The 21,142-nt window shown below is 39.1% G+C and overlaps 1 protein-coding gene across 4 annotated transcripts in view; it reads left to right on the forward strand.

The window, feature by feature from the left end:
- Positions 1–21,142, forward strand: part of SFMBT2 (Scm like with four mbt domains 2) — a 295,043-nt gene that overhangs the window by 180,667 nt on the left and 93,234 nt on the right. For all 4 annotated transcript variants that reach the window (XM_072653415.1, XM_072653416.1, XM_072653418.1 and 1 more), the window contains 2 exons: positions 12,898–12,999; positions 16,548–16,695. In XM_072653415.1, the coding sequence (XP_072509516.1) occupies positions 12,898–12,999; positions 16,548–16,695 (250 nt within the window). The remainder of the gene's footprint in view (positions 1–12,897; positions 13,000–16,547; positions 16,696–21,142) is intronic.

Consider the following 21,142-nt stretch of genomic DNA (forward strand, 5'->3'; position numbering starts at 1 on the left):
ATGGGTCCAGAAAGAATAAGAGAACAAAGCTTGGTGACCTAAATGCTGCATTGGCTGAAACTCCAGTGCTCTGAGTCTCATAGAGCCTGTGGATGATGACTCTCTGAGGATGTGGATCAGAATTAGGATGAGAAGGTATGAGCTGGGATTTGTGGAGGGACTGTGCATATTAGGGAGATCATGAATCTGTTACATTGTTGATAAGAAATGTTTTATTACCCCCAGTTATTATATATGAACTTTGTATTTATTTGTATACATTCCCCAGCGGTAATGTGAGTTCCATGAGGATAGAGGCTCTTTTCATTTTCCTCTTATATAAAAATGGGGATGATAATAATACCTACCTCCCAGGATTGTGGTAAGGATAAAATGAGATATTTTATAGAGAGATCATATATTCACATATAACACACACACGTATGCATCTTTTATGTATATGTGCATATGTCTATGCATATATATGTATGTACATATTTATAACTAAATACAATATATGCTAGCTATTATAACAATTATATAACTTAATGTAGACAGAATAAAATTTAAAAATCACTTGTCTTTTGAATATAATCCAGTGATTATATATTCAATAAAAGAAGACAGGCGATTTTAAGAAATGTTCATTGTGACCCTGGATAAGTTGTTTCATCATTCTGGGCTTTGACTTCTTCACTTGTAGAGTGAAAGAGCTAGAATTGAGTGATAACTAAAATCTAAAATTCTCTGATTTCTGTGATTCTCTGTTTTTCATCATAATTTTCCATTCGTAGTTAATTGATGGTTAATCTTATTTCCATAAGGAAGTGATGATTGCCAGTTAAGGTTTATCTGATCATGAAAAATGTGGTTCTGATATGTGAGGCTTTTATATACCATGCATGGACTCTTTCAGACCACTGGGTATGAGAATAAGGTCATGAATAATCTACCCCTCCACTTTCTCCCCCCCCCCAAAAAGACAGATAGACCAAAGGGATGACCACATTGAGCGAGAATTATGCATTCCATGCATTGTAATTGAAATATTAGCAACTAATATGCCAAAGAAGCAGAAAATGATGAATAAATGACAGAATTTTGAATATAAAAACTGTCCATGTATAAAGGGCCTGTAGTTTAACTTAGTTATTTGTTGTTGTTCGTTTTGTAAATTAATATTACGTTCATTATTAGTGTATAAGCTCCTTAAGTGCTGGTTTGGTCTTTCTTTTGTCCTCAGAACTTAGGACAGTTCCTGGATGTAATGAGCACTTATTAAATGCTTGTTAATTGAGATATTTGTACCATATCTCACTGTAGATTGTCAGCTCTGTTTGGGCAGGGACTGGGTCTCATCTAAATTTGTGTTTGCTCTAGCCTTCAAGAATAGTGTTTTGCATGCAGTAGGCACTGTGTATTTATAAACGTTTACTGATTTAAATCACATTTCCAGTGGGCCTGAGTAATGACCTCTATAATCTTGTGCCTGGGGTCAGAATGAGTCCCCCTTTTCTTAAACAGAAACTCAATTATTTACAGGATGTTGGTCTATCGTGGGATAGAGAAAACTTCTGCTATTTAACAGCCTCTCTATTTCTCTAAACATAGATTAAATGGTATGAGATACCCTGGGTTGTTGCCAGAATCATTATTATTTTTTCTTTCTTTAGCCCTTTTCAACATGTGTTGGTTACACATGGGTAGCCGTCCTTATGGCATTAAAGAAAGATGACCACAGCACAGAGTGGTCATTGCATAAGTCAGTTTCCCCTTATCTAGGTTTGTCACCGTAGGATGAAAATGAGTCCTAACTCTGAGGCTCAGTCCATGGTGATTTCTCCCAGAAGGTCCGAAGGTAGCTCAAGGTGGCTTACCTGTGGAGAAACGAAAACAAAGGAAGGGAGTGGATGGAACAGTCCTCTCAGGGGTCCTCTGACAGAGGCTTGGAAATGACAAAAGTCTACTTTGTCCCCTCTGCTGGAAGGAGAGGGGTAACAAGTTGAAGCGGAGGGCAGCAGGGATGGAAAAAGATGAATGGGATGTGTGCAGTATCGATTCTCTGCTTGGGAGTGTGTGTGCCTTCCCTTTGAGGGGATGTTATGGAGGGTCGCATTTCATTTTACTCACAAGATTATTACTCTTGAGGGTCATTTTTCAATAGCTGTCGGATCAACAGCTAGAGACAAGAACAAGAAGCAAAATTGTGTATTTTGTGGGAACTTCCCCTTATACTTTTCCGCCTCAGAACTGTTATTTGTTACATACTTCCTTCTTTGAAGGGAAAGGGCTGAATAAGGACTTCGTGGTGGGGGCAGTATAGTGAAGAGCATTCAGTGATGTTACCATGGTAACATTTGGTTGTCTCAATGCCCTAAGCAGAAGGGACACACATCAGTAATTCCACCAGCTATTTTCTTATGGTTGGGGTATGAAGCTAGGGGGGAAATTGTCCAGCAGTGATATGGCCATGCTTTCTTGCAGCCCAGAGTACTCAGACTGTACAGAGTATTGCTGCGGGAACATGAAAGCCCTTGGTTTATTGGGAAAGAATTAAGAAGATATGAAGAAGGCATGTAGTTGTGTCTACCTTTCTCATGATGTTAATATAAGTAAGAATGGATAATTTACCCCTTTAAAAACACACTCAAGGTGCTAAATGTTATTACTGAAGAAAAGCCGTTAATACCGACACGTATTTATTTATTTATCCATTTATTTACAAGCTTTGGAGAGCCACTTGTTCAGAATATTGTGAAAAAAGTAGTTTCTAATTAGAAGCATTTGGATTCAAGTTTCAGGTCATGGTTCTCATTATAAACACTTTTTTTTTTTTTTTTTTTTTTTTAGCATTTTTCTTTAGTGTTTGACTTGTTAAAAAAAAAAAACCCATTTTGCCATTGTAATCAGAAAATGGAAGTGCTTTTTACGAGTTTGTCTTACGGAGTCTTAGTTTTTGTTATAAATAGTTTATGAGTTAAATTTAATTTGTTGCAAAAAAATGGAAATCGAGTGATCTTATTGATTTAATAAGTGCTGTAATCCTAGTGGTTGTTTTGGGGTAAAACCAATATTTAAGGAGTAATTTTTTATTGCATAAGATTTTATTTCAGAGTCACCGAACATGAGCACTACTAGGTCGCTGATAGGGAAGAAAACAGCAGCATTACAGTAACTGCATTGGAGATTTTTAAGTGTAGCATACTACTATGCCTATTTGAATAAATAAGGGAAAGAGCAGTTCATTATGTATCAGCTTGAGTATAATACTAATTTAACGGCCTTCCTTTCACTTCACTGAAACCTGTTCTTAGAAATTATGTAAATTAATTGGGGTCTTGAAGAGAAGCCTATGCAGTGTTCCAATTCCCTATAGACCAAAGCAATCAGTGTCAGAACTGAAAAAAATTCTCATGTGGTATTTCTTTTGATGAAAAGATGATACATTAAAAATATTTTGTTACTCTTTTCAAAATTTTTTGGCATCGATATTTTTCTTCATGCCACATCATGCACAATAGAGAAGGTAGTTACGTAAAGGATAATGTGAAGTTGGCTCAGCTAAAGCATCAGTCTTATAACAGGCGGTGGTAGAGCCCTGCATTCAAGTGCTGATTTCGGCCTAGTATATGTTTTTCTTCTTTAGATTAAAAATCCTCAACAAGTACTTTAAAAAATGTTTGTAATGTCTTCTGGGAAGCTATTTTGCTATGTCACATTTTATCTTTGTGTGTATGTGTGTATGCATATACTATACATGTATATACACACGTATGTACATGCACATATATGTGCATTAGTGTGTGTACACACATACACGTGTACATGCATATATACATATACATGATGTCCCAAAGGTCTTAGTGCAGTTTTAAGCTTTAATAGCTGTATTTGTAGGTCTATCAGATGGGATGTAGTCCTCTAAGGGAGTAAATAAAAGAAAGAATGAAGTGTTCGCTGATAGCCATACCCCAAATCAAAAAGAGCATAACTTCAAATTCCTTAGTCATCTGGGATGAAAATAAGAGTGTTCAACTCTAAAATGACATAAGTGAGAGAAGAGTTGAATTTAAAATGACTCCATGTTGTGTTCTGTTCCTTTACCTCTTTGTAAATGAAATAAATCAAATACCCTGCTCCCTACCACACAAGCTTGAACAGGAGCTCAGACTAATGTCTATAATCTCTCCAAAGCTTCAGTTTGCAATACTACAGCTGCTTGTTATGCCCAAAAAAACGCCAAAACTTGGTTTATGCTCCATCATTGTTGACTGATATCAAGTCATCTCTTTTTCGAGTGGTATTTTATTAATAGCTATATTTATATATCTTGTCTTTCATCCACATAAAGAGTAGACACGAGCAAAATCACAGTTTTATTTTTATTTTCCCAGAAGAAAAAAGCTCCCACAAACTACAGCTAACTGATTTAACCAACATGTAGGATTTGAAAGATTGCAAGTCAACAGCTACCCTTTAAGCATTTCTCCCAGGAGTTCAGTGATCTTACTCATTCCCCTTTCTCATATTTTATAGATGAGAAAATAGAGGTGCATAGGCTTGGGTCCCTGACCCCAGACAGTGAAGTGTGTCCCACTGCTCAGTCTAATTCTTTTGTCAAACTTTATCAGAGATGCCCCAGTTCCTTCAACTCATCTCCGTTGTCATGATTTGAAGTCTTTTCATCGTGCTGAATATGCTCCATCTTAGCAATAACCTTCCTAAAGTTTGGTGTATAGAACTGACCATAATACTCCAAAGGTGCTTTACCAGGAGAGAGGACAGTGGAACTGTCACCTCCATTCTGGGCACAGTATGTCAGTGGATCATGAATGTGGATAATTCCCTCTATTGCTACATATTGCAGTTCATTTATGCATCTTTATCCTGTGCAAACTTTATCCACATTTTCTCATAAAGATTTTACTGAGAATGTCTAAGGTTTATTTTAGGCCTCCTAATAACAAGTCTTTTCATATACCAGTGTAGCACTTGTAGGCAGCTAAGTGGTACCTGAGATACAGCAGCAGACCTGGAGTCAGGGAGACCTGAGTTCAAATGTGGCCTCAGACACCTACTTTGGCAAGCCATCTTTCCTTTCTTAGTCTTTGTTTCCTTATCTGTAAAATGAAGAGGGTCATTTCAGTGACCTCTAATGGCCCTACAGACCTGTGATATCTCCTAGGTCATGGTACTTCTCTTCCTATACTTTTGCCTCTGAGAAAGAGGTGTCCTATTTCATTCTATAGCTAGCCCCTTCTACATGTGCCCTCCATCTTGTCCTCCTTGGTATCTTCCTGGAGCTTGACCCATCAACCATTCCATTTTTTTAGTCATCTTTAGTCACTTCTTATCCAATAAAAAAAATACATGGAACTGTATCTTCCTAGTGCCCAAGTCCCTCCATCAGAGAAAAGACCATGGAGCATTCCATTTAAGTGGCCTCTTTGTGTCCAAGAAGGGTGAGTGTGACTCCTTTAAGCTATTGTTTCTGGTCACTATACTTAATGGTTATTTTTTGGGCCCTCCTGGCTCAGAGTGTAAGTAAATGGTAACTGTTTCTCTTATGGCCCACAACCCTGAAGGTCTTCCCCTCCCAGTCTGATTTTTTTTTTTTCCCATGAAAGGAGTCATCCCTTGACTCATTTCTTAAAGAGGCCTCTTCACTAAATGGGCATTGCCTCACTTAAAATGAGAACCTGAGAAGACCTTAGCTTAAAATAGCAAAGGTCTCCATTGTCTCCTGGGCCATCTCCAGTTGTCCTGATGGATATCTGGTCACTGGACCCAGATGGCCCTGGAGGAAAAAGTTAGGCTGGTGACTTGGCACAACCCTCCCTCACTAGAGTCAAAGTCAGTTGCAAGTCGTGTCATCATCTCCCTGATGTCATGGACCTCTTTGAGAATGAAGGACAAACCATACAACAACTGCAGCCATAAGTGAGTGACCAGAAGATTACTGAAATTCAGAGGTAGAACAAAACTTCAGAGGTCATCCAGTACAATCCAGCTCCCACCTAGACCCTGGGAAGAATAAAATTGATTGAGATAGGAGTGTAGAAAGCAAGTAGGGACTTAAAAGATCTCTTTTTTCAATGTCACTAGCTCTATACTTGACTAAAAATAAGCTCCTTTGAAGAGAAATTGTTACAGCTCCTTGAAAAGACATTCCTCAAATAAAATGAATGGAATTTAGTTTTGATCAATATGAAACTACTTTAGGGCAAGAATCAAATGTGTAGCGAAAGAATGTAGATGGGAATGGCATTACCAACATCTTTAAGGAGAAGTAGGTTTTCTACATCCCTTTTGACTGGACTCCAGTGTATTAAAAAAAAATTCTTTTGAATATATCTCGCATATTTGTAAATGATCTGAGGCTTTAGCATGTACTAAGGGATTTTCGGTATAATGTCATTCTTGATCTAATAATATTGGTGTGTGAACTGCACCTCAGAATTTGGCAAAGGCAAAATGAATCTTTTCATGCAGTAGGGAGCTCTTGATTATTGATAAACAAGTTATCTGTTTTGTGGGTCATCTGCAGAATCTTGGAGCTTCTTTTTTCCCTGAGCTCTCAGTACTGATAGTAGGACTGGGTTCAAACTAGGTCTGTCCAGAACGAATCATCATTCCAAAAGTAATAGTATGGCTCCCTGTATTTTGTTGTTTTGTTTTACCTATGCTTCTGTCATCACTAGAGCCTGGTTGGGAGGGATGGTGGGGGCTGGGGGGAGAGGAGGACTGTAGGCTTAGAATATTGCATATGAAAGACTTTTTTCAAAATATTGATTAGTTTTGCTGAACTGCTTCCCACACCCTTTCCTTCTTTATTCCTTTTATACAATTTTCAAAATATGGGATAACTCTGGGAGAGGGGTGAGGGATGCATTAGAAAAGGTATGTGAGCCTAAGAAGACAGTCAGCTGCAAACTGCTTTGAAACTACGCTCAGACCAGAGAGAGTCAGACAGCTGGATGAGATGAGACTTCTGAGCCTTAAATGAACTTTTTTTTTTCAGTTTACATTTTTCTTTGTATCTTTTATCTGAAAGGCTGACTTACTAAAGGGAACTGTCCCCTTTGGTTTTGTCAATCAATTTCTTCCCCTTTGCCTCGCACAGTGTTACCTGTTAGAAACCCCGTAGTTAAGAACCCTTGGCAAAGTGTTTGTAATATCAGTGCTTCACTGAGGAGACTTCATCTCTCAATTAATAAATGAGGGAATGTGAGAAATGAATATTTCTCCCTTATATTTAATAACTGCTATTGTATTAGGACCGAGGTTTTTACCTTCCTCTACTTGGTCATCCAGAAATCAAACCTATGTGAGAAATTTCTCTTAGAGATTTACCCAGGCCAAGATCTTTTCAGACCGTTAAAAAAAAATTGTAAGTTTAGACTCATGGGTGCCCTCTTACTCATTATGTTTTCTCAGACAGATCTGGGCAAATTTGATTCTCCCTATTAAGACAGGTGATACGGTAATTATTATCTCCTTAATCAAGATTAGAGTCACCTAAGTTATAATACCCCAAGATAGTCTACCTCCCATTTGACTGATGATTTAGAGGTGATTGGGCGTCCTTCAGAACACCTTCTCTTTGAAGGGCAGGTAAACTGTGGCCCTACTGCCAGTAGGGGTCTTCGGTCTAAGAGAGATGGCTAAATGGACATCCTTTTATTAATAACTTTCTGGCCTTATTTATAAAATGATTAAATTACCCAGAAAAAAGGAAAATGTCAGTTATGAGAAAAATATAAGAAATTAATAAAGGTGTATTTGAAGAAAGAAAAACAACCCTGTGTATATAGGATAGTACCCAATATTACCATTGAATTGAATACCTTATTGTTGTTAAATACGCAGCACTATCATTTCAATTAGCATTTCATTTCCTGGCCCTATGTGGTAAAAGAGTTACATGGTCATTTTCATAGATGAAAAGAGAGACAAAAGTGAAATGGCTCAATAAAGGGTACGGTGAGAGATTGTGTGACTTATGCATGAATGTAGTCTTTTCTTAGCCTAGAAGCCTTTCGTGGACCACTAAGCTGAAGGAAAATAAATAACATTGTTAACAGCACGTATACCTTGAAGTTTGCATCCAGTAGCATCTACCATGGGGCACATGGCCACAGCCATAACTCTGTGGAGTAAGCACAGAAGTCAGAAAGGCCTCTAAGGAAGTATTTTTCTTTGAATTAATATAATTTATTCTAAAAGAGAAGCCCTCCACCAGACAAATGGGTGTTAAAATAGACAGCACAGTTAATGCTAAGCATTCCTAACATGTTGTTACAGGATGTAGATCCATGTCTGGGAGATTAGGATGAAGAATGGATCTACAGGAGTGGGGAAAACCTGGGGTGGGCCTTGCATAGTATCTTGTAAGCAGGCATGCATTTGGTGTCAGGGTATCTGAGTCCTCATCCTGACTCTTTTACTTGCTATCTTTGGGATCCCAAGCAAGTCACTTAATCTTTCTGGGACTTGGTTTCCTCATCTATAAAATGGGGCTGGTGATGGTAGTGGACGGGATGATTTGTAAGCTCCCTTTTGGGTCAAAATCCATGATCCTCTGATAAAATAGGTCTGAAGTCTAAAATCAGATGAGTAGTTGTAGTTGGACTAGTCTAGTATAAAAGGCCCTAGAATTCTGGGCCAGAATGAGGCAGGCAGAGTTACAAATGTGAAAGTCAACACTGATGGAAACCTTGAGGGAAAAAATAAGTGAGCAGGTCATGAACGATGTCATTTAAATCATTTTCGTCAGTCTGTTAAGAGAGTGGGTAAAGGCGAAGTAGAAAACCTTGCACTATTGAAACATTCTATTAGTATTATTTTTGTAACTTTTCAGTTACTTCAGTTCTGACTGTCTGTGACCCCATTTGGGGTTTTCTTGGCAAAGATACTAGAGTGGTTTGCCATTTCCTTCTCCAGCTCATTTTTTGCAAATGAGGAAACTGAGGCCCACAGTGTTAAGTAACTTGCCCAGGGCCACACAGCTAATAAACATGAAGTAGGACCTGAGCTCAGATCTTTCTGGTCTTCCTCAGATCTTCCTAATTTTCTCATGTGGGAATTCTCTATACCAGTTAAATCCTAGGCCCTTTTTCCTCTTACTGTATGTAAGGCACAATTCTAAATGGTGGGGGATGCACATAAAGGGAGAAAGAAGCTAACATTTTAATGGGGGAAGGAAACATGTACTTTAATGAAATCACAGTTCTTCCATCCATCCCTATCCCAATTGAGGTTCACAAATAATGACCCCAGGTCATTAAATTTAAATTATATTTAGCATAATATACATGATTTTAGAAAATGAGGATATGTGTAATGCAGTTCCAAAAAATTGCCATCAAAAATATTTAAAATCAAGGTTTTAGTGCTTTAAAAAAATCCACAAATCTCTGTAATTTGGAAGATTTACTTATATATAGTAAGTAAGCACTTCAGCGTTGTTGACTGCCTGTTGACAGACTAGAATGCCTCATTCACAATCTGTAATTTTATCCTCGCTCCCTCCATTGATGCAGATTGCAAAACTTCCATGATTAATAGATGAAGAACTGCCCTGGAGAGAAAATTCATCACCCTGCACCCAGCCTGGGGGAAAGCCTCTCTGAACAGAATGAGATTGGTCCACAGAAAGCAGGCATGTTTATTGTCAGTCATCAGGCCTGTACTTGAAGTCTTTCCAGCTTGGGAGAAGCTCCCAGCATTTATTATGGACCACTGGTGTGGCCCTCAAGACCCCCAGGGTTTTTAAAATGTCAATACAGGTGTGATGCCTGCTCTGCTTACTACTAGAACAGACTCCCAGCAGCTCTGGGAACCAAGGCCTAGTTCAAGGCCCTCATCATTTCTCACCTGGACTATCTCAGCAGCCCCCAAATTGCGTGACTTGCCTCAGGTCCTTCCTCTTTCCAGTCTTTCCTCTACACTGCTTCCAAAATCATGTTCCTAAAACAGAGGACTGATCATGCCAGTCCTCTGCTCAGTAAACTCCAGTGGTCCCTTATCACCCTCAGGTTAAAATAGAAATTTCTCTGTCAGGCATTTTAAAGTCCTTTATTTTTACCTTCCATATTACGGAAGCTAGGGGCATGGTGCCCCCTCACAATCTAGAAAATCTTTGTACAACTTTTGGCCTTCCCTTCATACCAGAGAAGAAGTCTTAATTATTATGGTATTAAAAGACAAAATATGTTGATATTATTATACAATACTACATGTACATTTTATGGATTTCTAAATTTCTATATGTTTTCTGTCAATCTGTAGCTTCCACAAAACTTCTCCAAAATTCCCATTTAATTTCTTATGCCAACATGTGCTTATCATTCCTCTTCATGTTCAGCCAACTTGCCTGGTTTTTTTGGGAGGGATGGTGGTAAACTGTTCCTTAGACATAAAGTTTGATCTCCTATGTCCTTTGCTGCTCTCCCTCCACCCCACTGTGTCAGGAACACATTCCTTCCTTCCCTTTGTATAATCTTATATATGTATAAGTTCTCCCCCTCTCCCCCAATAGAATGTGAACTATTTGGAGGTAGACACTATTTCATTTTTTTCTCTTTGTGCCTAGTGCCTAGTAGATAATAGGCACTTAATAAGTTCTTGAGGAATTGAATATGTGCCTAGTTAATGAGACATTCCTTGTCTACTGACCAGTAACCTTCGTTTTAACTTTTATGTTATTTAACTTTTATATTAATATTCCTGTTGCCAGCTAGATGGTGCAATGGATAGAGCACTGGTCTTGGAATCAGGAAGGCCCAAGTTCAGATCAGGTTTCAGATATTTGCTAGCTTGTGTGATCACTTGTGTGATCCTGGGTAAGTCACGTCACCTCTCCCTGCCTCAGTTTCCTCAGCTGAAAAAGGAGGGTAGTAATAGCATCTGCCTCATAGGGTTGTCGTGAGGATGAAAGCAAATATTTGTAAACCCCTTAGCACAGTGCCTAGCACACAGTAAGTGCTGTATTAGTGTTTATTGTTATTTCTCCCTTCTGTGTTGCTTTTTTGAGCCACATTTTTCTAACGATTTTTGAAAAGTAGACTGGTTCTTACTGTTAGATAGTGTCACTTTGCCATGCCGATGAAATGTAAACTGTGTAATTAAATTTAAATTAATTTAAATTTTTGTTAACTATGATGTGTGTGTGTGTGTTTCATTTTCCTTTGTGTGGTTTTGTTGGCATGGAAATATAATCTGCTTGGGGATCATGGCTGTTTGCCTCGCTTCTGTCTTTGTGTCCTCCGTTCTTAGAGCAGTGCCTGCTACGTCCGTCGTAAGCACTTAGTTAATGCTTGTTGATCGGTCCAGGTAAGCAACAGTTTGTGCAGTAATTTCCTTGTGCAGATAGTTCTGAGAGATACATAGGGAAAGAAAATTGAGGAGAAAATGGTTTCTGTTGCTGTTAGGGTGTTTATAACTGTGGCTCCTATGAGAGAAGTGAAGAGTTGAAGCGGCAGATTTTGGGTGGTAATAGTCTGTTAGAGGTGATACCGGATCATTAGTCCCTAAGTTTGGTGACTTCAGCACCCCTCTAGCCTCCCTTTGGGCATTGTCTGTAGAAATCAGCTTAATCAGCTGTGACCCGTAGTAGGTGTCTCTGCATTACCATCCTGCATTTGGGGGACTCTGTAGGTTGTAATCAGACTCACATTAGCAAAGCTAAATTAATTAGACTAGCTTTTAATTCAAGGAAAAATGAAAACACACCCCCATATAGGCATGTGTGCTTCCTGCTCAACTAAAGTAAGTATTTTGAAATGCCAGAATTTATCTCTGGCCATTATTTCCTATGGGTTAGGCTGTAAATACATCCATTTATCCACCTCTATTTATATAGCCTATGAGTGATGAGGTGGCCTTCATCTCAGAAAGATAAATCGTAGTTTCAGGCTTCTAGCCAGCTGTATCTATAGCCATATGACTAAAGTGAATGTTGGAATTTGTTTCCTTGAGAAGGCAGCAAAACTCTGAAGGGGATTGTGATGAGGGGTTATAAATCTGGCATCCCAGTAGTAAACAAGAGGAAATGTATAAACTTATTTAGTAGAGGTGAGGTCTTGATTGATCATGCAGCTATTAGCAATCTTTATGTGTACACATCTCTACAAAGTAGGTGTTCGATTAGTGTTTATTGATTAGGAAATAAGATACATTTAGTGACAGAAGATGGGGATAAAATTGTTATCCATAAGATAATCATTAGAGCAGATGTTCTTTACTTTTATCGTGGACCCTTTGTCAGTCTGGCATAGCCTGTGGACCCTTTTTTAGAATAATGTTTTTAAGTGCATAAAACACATAGGATGATACAAAGGAAAACAAATTACATAGAAAATGCAGTTTGGTTTTTTTTTAAGTTTGGTTAAGAATCTGTGCTGTAGTCTAGGGTAATTGTCATCTCCATTAGAAGAGATCATATAATTCAACCATGTCGCTGCTTCTGCCTTTAAAAAGAATGATTGTTTTTACCTACTTCACAGTGTGGTAAGGAAAGTGTTTTATAAACTTTAAGGACTATATAAATGTAAGGAGTTGCTGGTATTACTATCATTAGCATAACTGGACTGTATTTTAACCAACAGCATTTCCTGCCTATTAGTAGCAAAGCAGTATTATGTGAATTTGTTCTCTACTCTTTCTAAATCGAAAAGATTGCTTTGGACAAACCCCTTCCCCCTTCTCCAAATTCCTGGAAAAAAGCTATTAGCCTGCAGAAAATAATCAAAGTTGCTGTACGTTGCAGTAATTAGAAATTTGAAGCCAGGAGAGTTAATTATTTCAGGCAGATTTCAGTGGTTGCCAAATAAAATGTTTGAGAATGTTATCCTGACAGTCCCTGAGTTAATTTTCAGCACTATAGTTGCATTCACTCTTTTTCTCCCCCTCCAACAGGATCATGCGGATTTACGAAGCCATTTCTTCACAGTTGGTATGAAACTGGAGGCAGTGGATATGAGCGAGCCCTTTAATATCTGTCCTGCATCAGTGACTAAGGTGAGCTCCCCTGAAAAGGGGATTAAACAAGTGGTTCAACCTCAAAGTCAGGCCTTTGGAATATTTTTTTGCGCAGAAGGGCCCATCTAGCAGACACAAACATAGATTTGCTACTTCACAGTCTGGTACTATTTCTAGTTTGGCTAGAGATTCTTGGAGAAGTCTAGGGTAAATCCCATCAGATGGCTTATGTATAAAGTGGGGAGCGTGATACAGTTCTTTCCCATCTTACTGGGATGAGGCAGAGGTGTCGAAGGTAATAATGTCTTTGAGCTTGGAGAAAGGATCGTAACCCAATATTGCATCATGGATTCCTGTCACCTGCGGGATCAAATATCAAATCCCATGGGATTCATCGTCTTCATGCTTGTGGATAAGGGTCACACATTATCACCTTAGTATTAATTTGTTTGTCACCTGGTAATGACTTGGATATAGTCGTTTTTTCTGTAGTTTATGTGATTTGGGGGCCCCCACCAAACTGCTGCCTTGATGCTTTATCATGGTGTGGAGTTGACCATGTGTTCTTGGAGGCTATTGCCAGCAAGTTCTGGCAGAGCTTACCAGTCTGGAAGGACTTCAAGTAGGGGCCCAGCAACTGACTCTGTCAGTCTGTCGCCTGAGGAACAGCCTAGCTAAATTTGGATAGACTCATCAACATATTGGCTGCAGGGCGATGAATTTTTCAGCCACAACAAATCTCAAAGACCTGCCTGCTAAGGCATATGGGGGTTGGGATGTGTGGTAATGTAGGCAGAACCCACTGAGACAAAATTATTGAATCTTGAGGTATTGAAGCAAGAAATATTTCAGGTAATTGCCCTCTGGTCATTTTAACTAGGCCCATGGCTCTAAAGTTCTATTAACCTTTTCTTCTCCAGGAGTTTTTTTGCTTTTTAATAGCAGTAGTAGCTTTCTAGGAGCCACTAATCCTTTCCATCTGTCTCCTTTCAGTTTTTTCTGTCCCAAGATACTACAAATATTATAAAAGATATACCTTTTTTGGTGGGGGGGGGGGGAAGGAAAGAGAGGCATGACTCAAAATTTAGAAATTAAATAGTATTAAGGAATGATAATCCAAGAGCAAAAATATATAGATTTGTAAAAAAGAGTTCCCCCTTCCACATTCGAGACCGCTTCACCATCTGGATGCCTTCATACTGTGTTGCTTTTAGGGTTAGCATATTTCTTTCCAAATACTGAAGAATGATAGCTTGTTGGAGCCTGGCCAGTCTCCCTTCTTTCCAGCAACAGTTGACACAGTATTGCCAGCTGCAGGTTTATTTGTATTATTTATCAAGTTGTCTTAAAAGGTGACTATTTTTGCAATGTCACCTTCACCTGGAGTTTAAAGAATAACAAAATGGGATTATAGCTTTTAGGGTTAGCTTGGTAGCCCCAAAGATTCCACCTCTGTCCCACTTTTTTAGGCCTAGAGTTCATTACTATGTATGAAATTAAATCATAGTTGCAGAGCGAAAATGGACGTGACATTCTAATTCTAATTGTGTAGTTTTGTGTCTGTATATGTCTCTGAATCCTTTTTATTCCCAATCTAGTTGGAAATGTTTCTTTTGGGGGTTTACTTATGGGAATATTTTTCTTCATTAATCAGTCCTATTTGGAATTATTTTCCCCTAATATTTTAATTGTCTGCTTTATCATCCCATTATTCCTTTGTGTAGTTCCCTTGTATCAAAGATTTTAAAGAAACAATTAGTCATCCTATTTAACATTTTGCCCTTCTCATAATCATACTTCTCAAACATTCATTCTGCAGTGCACAGAATTATTATGAGTAATTATCATGTGTTTATTCAAGACTCATCTTTCAGTAAAGAAGTACCAGAAGTTGCCAGAATTTTCTTAGATATCAGGAGCATTACAAGAATACATTTCCTTTTGCCTTGAGAAAATGTTTTAGAATATTGCCCTTTCCAGTATTGCATAAACTGTGTTGTTATGACTACCGCAATTTAAATTTCTTTTTTTTTTTTTTGTCCAAGGCTATTCTTTTCAGGAAAATTGTTTAAAAGGAAAAAAAAATAAGTGTAATGAATAGAGGCAAATGCAGGCAGGCATGAACTGGAACTTTTAATAAAGCACCCAGCTGAAGCATTAAAGGAAGCATTTCCTTGTGGTCCAAATAACAACATCGTGGTATAGGAGAAAGAGCACTGGAATGGGAGTTCAGAATCCTGACTTCTCATCCTGACTCAACTACCAGCTGTCTGGGTGATCTTGGACAAGGCATTTATTCTCTCTAGGCCTCAGTTTCTTTATCTGGAAAATAAGGGTTTGTTGAACTTAGATGGTGGTTGTCTATGGTTCTGTGATGTGTGTAATGTACACTGGAAACAAGGAAATGGGCTAGCTGACCTCTTGAGAACTCTCAAAAGCTATGTAAAATTTTAGTGGCGTCGCTTTAGGTAATTGAATTGTTATGACTCCATTTATTTTTACTGATATTACCTGAAGAATACCTCAGAATTGAGGGGCTAGTCAATTGATATTACATGCATGATGGTTCTAAGAATCATAGCCAGGTCAGGAATTCACCTCCTCAGCAAGGTGACTTTTGCAGTTCAGAATCCGAGGTCTTTGTTCACTGCTCCTCTGACAAGTTGAGGAAAGTTTACTGGTAACCTTTTGGTCTCATTCAACTCATCTCTTCATCTTTCATGCTTTCAGCATTGGGACAGTTCCGCTGTGTGACCCTTTTGTCCTGCTTGTACAAATTGCGCTTATCTCTTTCCCTTTGTTCTACTATTCCTTTTTTTCCTCCTTGCCCTTTTTCCATTGGTCTTTCCCAACAATTGACCCCCATGACTGGAACTCTTGCCTTTGCCTTCCGGCTTCCCTGGCTGACTGAAGACTTAGCTTAAATCCCACAAGATACTTTTCTCAGTTCCTCCACTGCTGGTGTCTTCCCCCAAGATTAATTCCACTTTACCCTGTGTTGTATGCATAAGTGTTGTTGTCTGTCCTCTCATCTCCCCCATGACAATGGGAGCTCTGTGTGACCAGGGACTTCATGTCTTTGTATTCTTGAAATTTAATGCAGTGACTGGCACAAAGTCATGCTTGTTGACTGACCAAGTGATAAATCTTTCTATACCAATCTTAGTTTTCCTTCAGGTCACTTCTAAGTGAGGTGCTTCTATGTTTTTCTTAATTTTTCAAATTCTGTTGATGTTCTTCTCTCCTCCCCATCTCTTTATACATACATATACACATACACACATACACATATATACATATACATGTAATATGATTTTCCTTTTATTTTTTTCTTCTTTATCTACCTTTTAAAATTTACCAGGTACTTTTAAGGCTTCTCTTTGGAAAAAAAAAGTCATGATGACCATCTCTACTTTTTTGACAACTAGACCGATTCACTGACACCCATGGAAGATGATAATTTCTGATTAAGTCATCCCTGTCAGAGACATTCATTGTCTGCCTGTGCATAGAAATGTGCCAGTATTTAGTGTCTAAGGAATTAGTAACGTGAGACTAACATTTGGCTTCCTTTTTTTTCCATTTAGGTTTTTAACAATCATTATTTGCAAGTGACTATTGATGACTTGAGACCAGAAGCTACAAAAATCTCAATGCTGTGCCATGCAGATTCCTTAGGGATTTTACCTGTACAGTGGTGCCTTAAAAATGGAGTCAACCTCACACCACCCAAGGGTTTGTATTCGTTGATAATCTTGCTTTGATTTTGGGTATGTGGTGGGTGGTTGGATTTTTGTTTTGTCGAATCCACATCGAAATAAAATGTTTGCTTACGTGAACAATGGCTGAACAGGAGCTGTCACATGTTGCCAAAGTAAATGCAGGGAGCCTTAAGAGAGGTCTTGGTTGTCCTCTGTTTCTCAAAGTGGATCAATGACACCAGGAAGGTGATGTCATGACTTGCAGGTGAACTGGATTTAAATGAGGCAGGGCTGTGCAGAGTCACCAGCTTCACTCTCTCCTCTGAAGTCATCTGGGTCGAGTGGCAAGAAATAGATCAGGATGACTGGAAATTCCCAGATATCTTGTGATATCAAAATTGATATTCCTTTGGGCAGAGCACCTGCAGGTAAGGATATGATTTCTTATGTGGACAGAGGAAGTAGAGGGAGAAGGAGGAAGGAAGGATTGAATTAACTGTTTTGAACCTCTTTGTTTTATTGCAAAAAAATGTTAAGTGTGTACGTGTGTGTGTGCGTGTGTATTTTGTGTTTCTCATTCTTGGTTAAATTCTCACTTGTTCTTGAAGGAGTTCAAAATAGTTAATTCAATCTTTCTTTTACATACTTGAAGACAGCTCTCATATCCCACCTAAATGTTTCTCTTGGCTAAAAATAGCCAGAGAAAGTTAGCTAGGCTCCCCTTGATCTAATTAACTGAATACTTGATACAATGATATTCTACCTGTTCTATGCCTATGTCTTGTGTGGGGGAACAGTGAGGATGCAAGTGTCCCAGGGTCATAGGGCATGTGGAAGAAAGGCTTTGAATAAGTTCCTACAATAGATAATCCCATTTTCTGATGACCAATCTAGTTAAGAGATTCTTATATTACCAGCCATGCCAGCTGGTGATGAATTCTTTGGCCTCATGAAAAACAAATTTAAACTAGCTTTCAGTCCCGCGTAATGACTGCAGTTCATGAGCCCCTCTGGGCATCTCTAGTTGATGGCAGCAGAGTAGCTAGAAAGAATACTAAAGATCTTGCAGATTTTGATAGTCTCTAAAGATCCACAAAAACTTTTATACCAAACTTTTTTTTTTTTTTTTTTTTTTTTTTTTTTACCATTAAGGAAGGTAGAGTCTCATGCTTTGACTCCTATTTACAGATGACTTGAAGAGAGCAAAAACAAGAAAATGACTGGAATAGATTTAGTGTTTCTAGAGGAGATCTGTGCTGGTGGTGATGACACAGTTGGAAGGAATTGGGGAATCGATGGACAAGTTGTAATTGAGGGATTGACTGACAAAATACAAAAAGATGAAGGTGGGGCAAGAGACCAAAGTGGTGGGGGAAAAAATCTTGGACCTTATTTTTTTTTGTTATTGTTTATTTTAAAGACTATTAAAAGAATATCAAAAGGGGCAGCTAGTTGGCACAGTGGAAGAGGATTTGAGTTCAAATTCAGCCTTAAACACTTATTAGCTGCATGATCCTGGGCAAGTCACTTAACAGTGAGAGAGACAGAGAGAGCAGTAACTGTTTTACTTAGGATACAGTGGTGCTTATTACTTGTTGGTATTGTGTGACCGTGTGTTTGTGTCTCTGTATATACACCCGTGTGTGCATATATAAAATGTATTGAAATCTCTTAATTTGGTGGCATAAAATATGACTGAAAAAGTCTTTCATGTGTCTTTGTGTCTGCCTCCCCCTTCAAAACTTCAAGGAGCTGTCCAGCTCATTCTCATGGCAGGTTAAAAAATTTGACCCATGCCAGACAGGTAGAACATGGTGGTGTTAGAATGTGAACACAGGTTCTGTAACTCTCAGCCTAGTGTGTTTCTTCCCCTTCACAATGTTATTATCATTGCTGTGTTTTTTGTGACTGCCATGGAGTTGACTGCAGTGCTGAATGTGTAGTAGATACTGAATCAGTATTTCATCTTTTGAATAATTGGAGTGCTCTCCAAGATACAGGTAACAAAATCATGGAGCTGGCTGTCTGATGTCAGTTTATTTTGGTAGTAAGGAAACGCATGATCTATTTTATACCCTTTGGACCCGTGCCAATCAGAGCTGCATCCTGATCAATCAGTCTTGGCTGCAGCCACTGTGGTTTAACAGACTCCCCTGACTGCTGATTGCAAAGCTTAACAGTTCTGAAGTTTTCCCCCATGGTTTTTTTATTCTACAGGGTTTTAAACACATTTTCCAACTTCAGTTAAGCCTTGTTACTTCTTGTTCTGTCTTAGTTGATTAATGAGGGTAATTGACCCCTGTCTCTTTATAATACGATCCAAAGCAATTTGTTTTTATAGAGCAGTTCTCCAGGAGCTGTCACAAAACTGCTTTACAAAAAGAGCTCATTATCTAGCCTAGAGGAAGAGGAATTTAAAGAGATGCAGTGACTTGAGGTCCCTTGGGGAGGAAGGAGAAGTCTAAGCAGGTGGTGCAGCGCAAGGAAACGACATTGTTCCTGGGCCATGGTAATGAGCTGCCAGTGCTGGAAGTGAGAGACCGGACCCAGTAATCACTCAAGGTTCCTTCCAGCTTGAATAATTCCATGACTCAGACTCCCTGATGAAGTAGACGGGATAGGATTCTAGGCCAAAAGGATAGAATAGAAACCTAGCTTTTTATAATTCAGTTCACTAGTAATGAAAAAACAAGCATTCATTAAGCACCAAGTTTCTGGGTTAAAATTAGAAAGAGTCCCTTTTTTCAGCAAGCTTACAAGAAGAATACGTCATGTACGTAGATGGAAGGGAAGAGAAATTGGTGTTCTTAGAAAAGGTCTTTTTCAGAGGTCTCAGATTACATCAAATTGTGGGATCAAACATTCCCAAAGAAAAATAGGTAGAACTCGGGAGAGATAGGATTCCATTAAGGCCCACAGGAAGTGTTTGGAGAACTGAGCTATTACTGTGAATCATTTCATGTCCAGATATATTTGGGAGGTATGGGAGGTAGCTCAGCTTCTAGTTGTAACCCTCATAGCCAGTAGGGGAAAACAGAAGCCCAGCCAAAGAGGTGTGGAAGTTAAGAGAGAAGAGTCAGAGACGGGGTCCTGGCTGCAGAAAGATCTGTAAGAGAGAACCAGGGAGGATAACAGTCACCAGATCCAAATAGCTCCAGACATAGGGCATTCATGGCAGAAATAAAGTGGGAAGTCAGTGTCCAAATGAAGGAGAGTCAGAAAACTGGGGTTAAGAAATAGTCAGGAGGACCTGAGTTCAAATTTGACCTCAGACACTTAATAGCTGCGTGACCCTCTTAGGGATCTTGAAGTGGTCAGTCCAGCTGTCTAGCACTATTTCCTTTAGAGTCACAAGAAGTGCTTGGATTCCAAGGCCTCTGAAAGACTTGTCATTTTGAGTCCTTGGTCCTTTGTGGGTGATCCAGAAATGGTCCCCACAGCTCTCTAGGTCCCAGGTTCAGGCCCCCCAGAATCCAGTGAGGGCCCTCAAGTGGAAATGCTCTTAAGGCCTTGTTAACCCTAGGCATTGGAACCTGAAGGTGCTCACATACAGGTCCCTGAAGGTCCATAGGCCTCTGTCCTATGCTCAGAGTAGGGGGTCTGGCTCAAAAGCTCTTAAAATCCTTGATGTTTTTAATCTGTGGATCTTATTGATGATCTTACACTGGGCTATCCAGCTTTCTAGGACTCAGTTTCCTTTCGAATCACATAAAGAGTTTGGACTCTAAGGCCTCTGAAGGCCTTGTCACTTTTTGTCCTTGGACACTTGTGGGTGCACATACAATGTTTATTAGAACTCTAGGCCTCAGTTTCAAGCAGAGTCCATGGAGGGGCCTCTAGTGAAAATGCTTTATGTTTTCAGTGCCCAAGTTCCACTTAATGTGTGGCTTAGAGTGATCCTCAGTAGTAACAGTTTCTCTTTCCCTCCCAGTGTCATGTAGTTATTTTTTTTCTTTTGCTCATTAAAGGTTTCATTCTTTGACTGCTTTTTAAAGAGGCCTATTCACTTAGTGGACACTATCTCCCTCTAAGTGAATACCTGAAAAAAACTAAGGCCTCCCACTATATCCTGGGTCATCTCCAGTCCTCCTGATGAATATCTGGTCACTGGCTTCAGACGGCTTTGGAGGAGAAGTGAGGCTGATGACCTGCACAGTCCTCCTTCACTCAAAACAAAGTCAAGTGCAAGTCATGTCATCATTTCTCTGATGGCACGGTCTTCTTCGGCAGTGAAGGACAAACACCATCACAACAACAGCAACAACTGCCTCCAAAAAAAATGAAAAGAAAGAAAGAAGAAAAGGCAGCCTCGCTGGATTCAAGATGTGGACTCAATTTACATGCTCATATTTTCATTTTTCTGTAGCCCATTTATTCTTTGCACAAATAGCGCTTATTTCCTGGGGGCTTCACAATCTTTGCCTACCTACCATGGAACCTGAATTAAAATCTTCTTTATCTGAAGTTAGCTAATTGGTCTG

The sequence above is a fragment of the Notamacropus eugenii genome, chromosome 3 (assembly GCF_028372415.1).
Source record: "Notamacropus eugenii isolate mMacEug1 chromosome 3, mMacEug1.pri_v2, whole genome shotgun sequence".
In the NCBI taxonomy this organism is placed as follows: Eukaryota; Metazoa; Chordata; class Mammalia; order Diprotodontia; family Macropodidae; genus Notamacropus; species Notamacropus eugenii.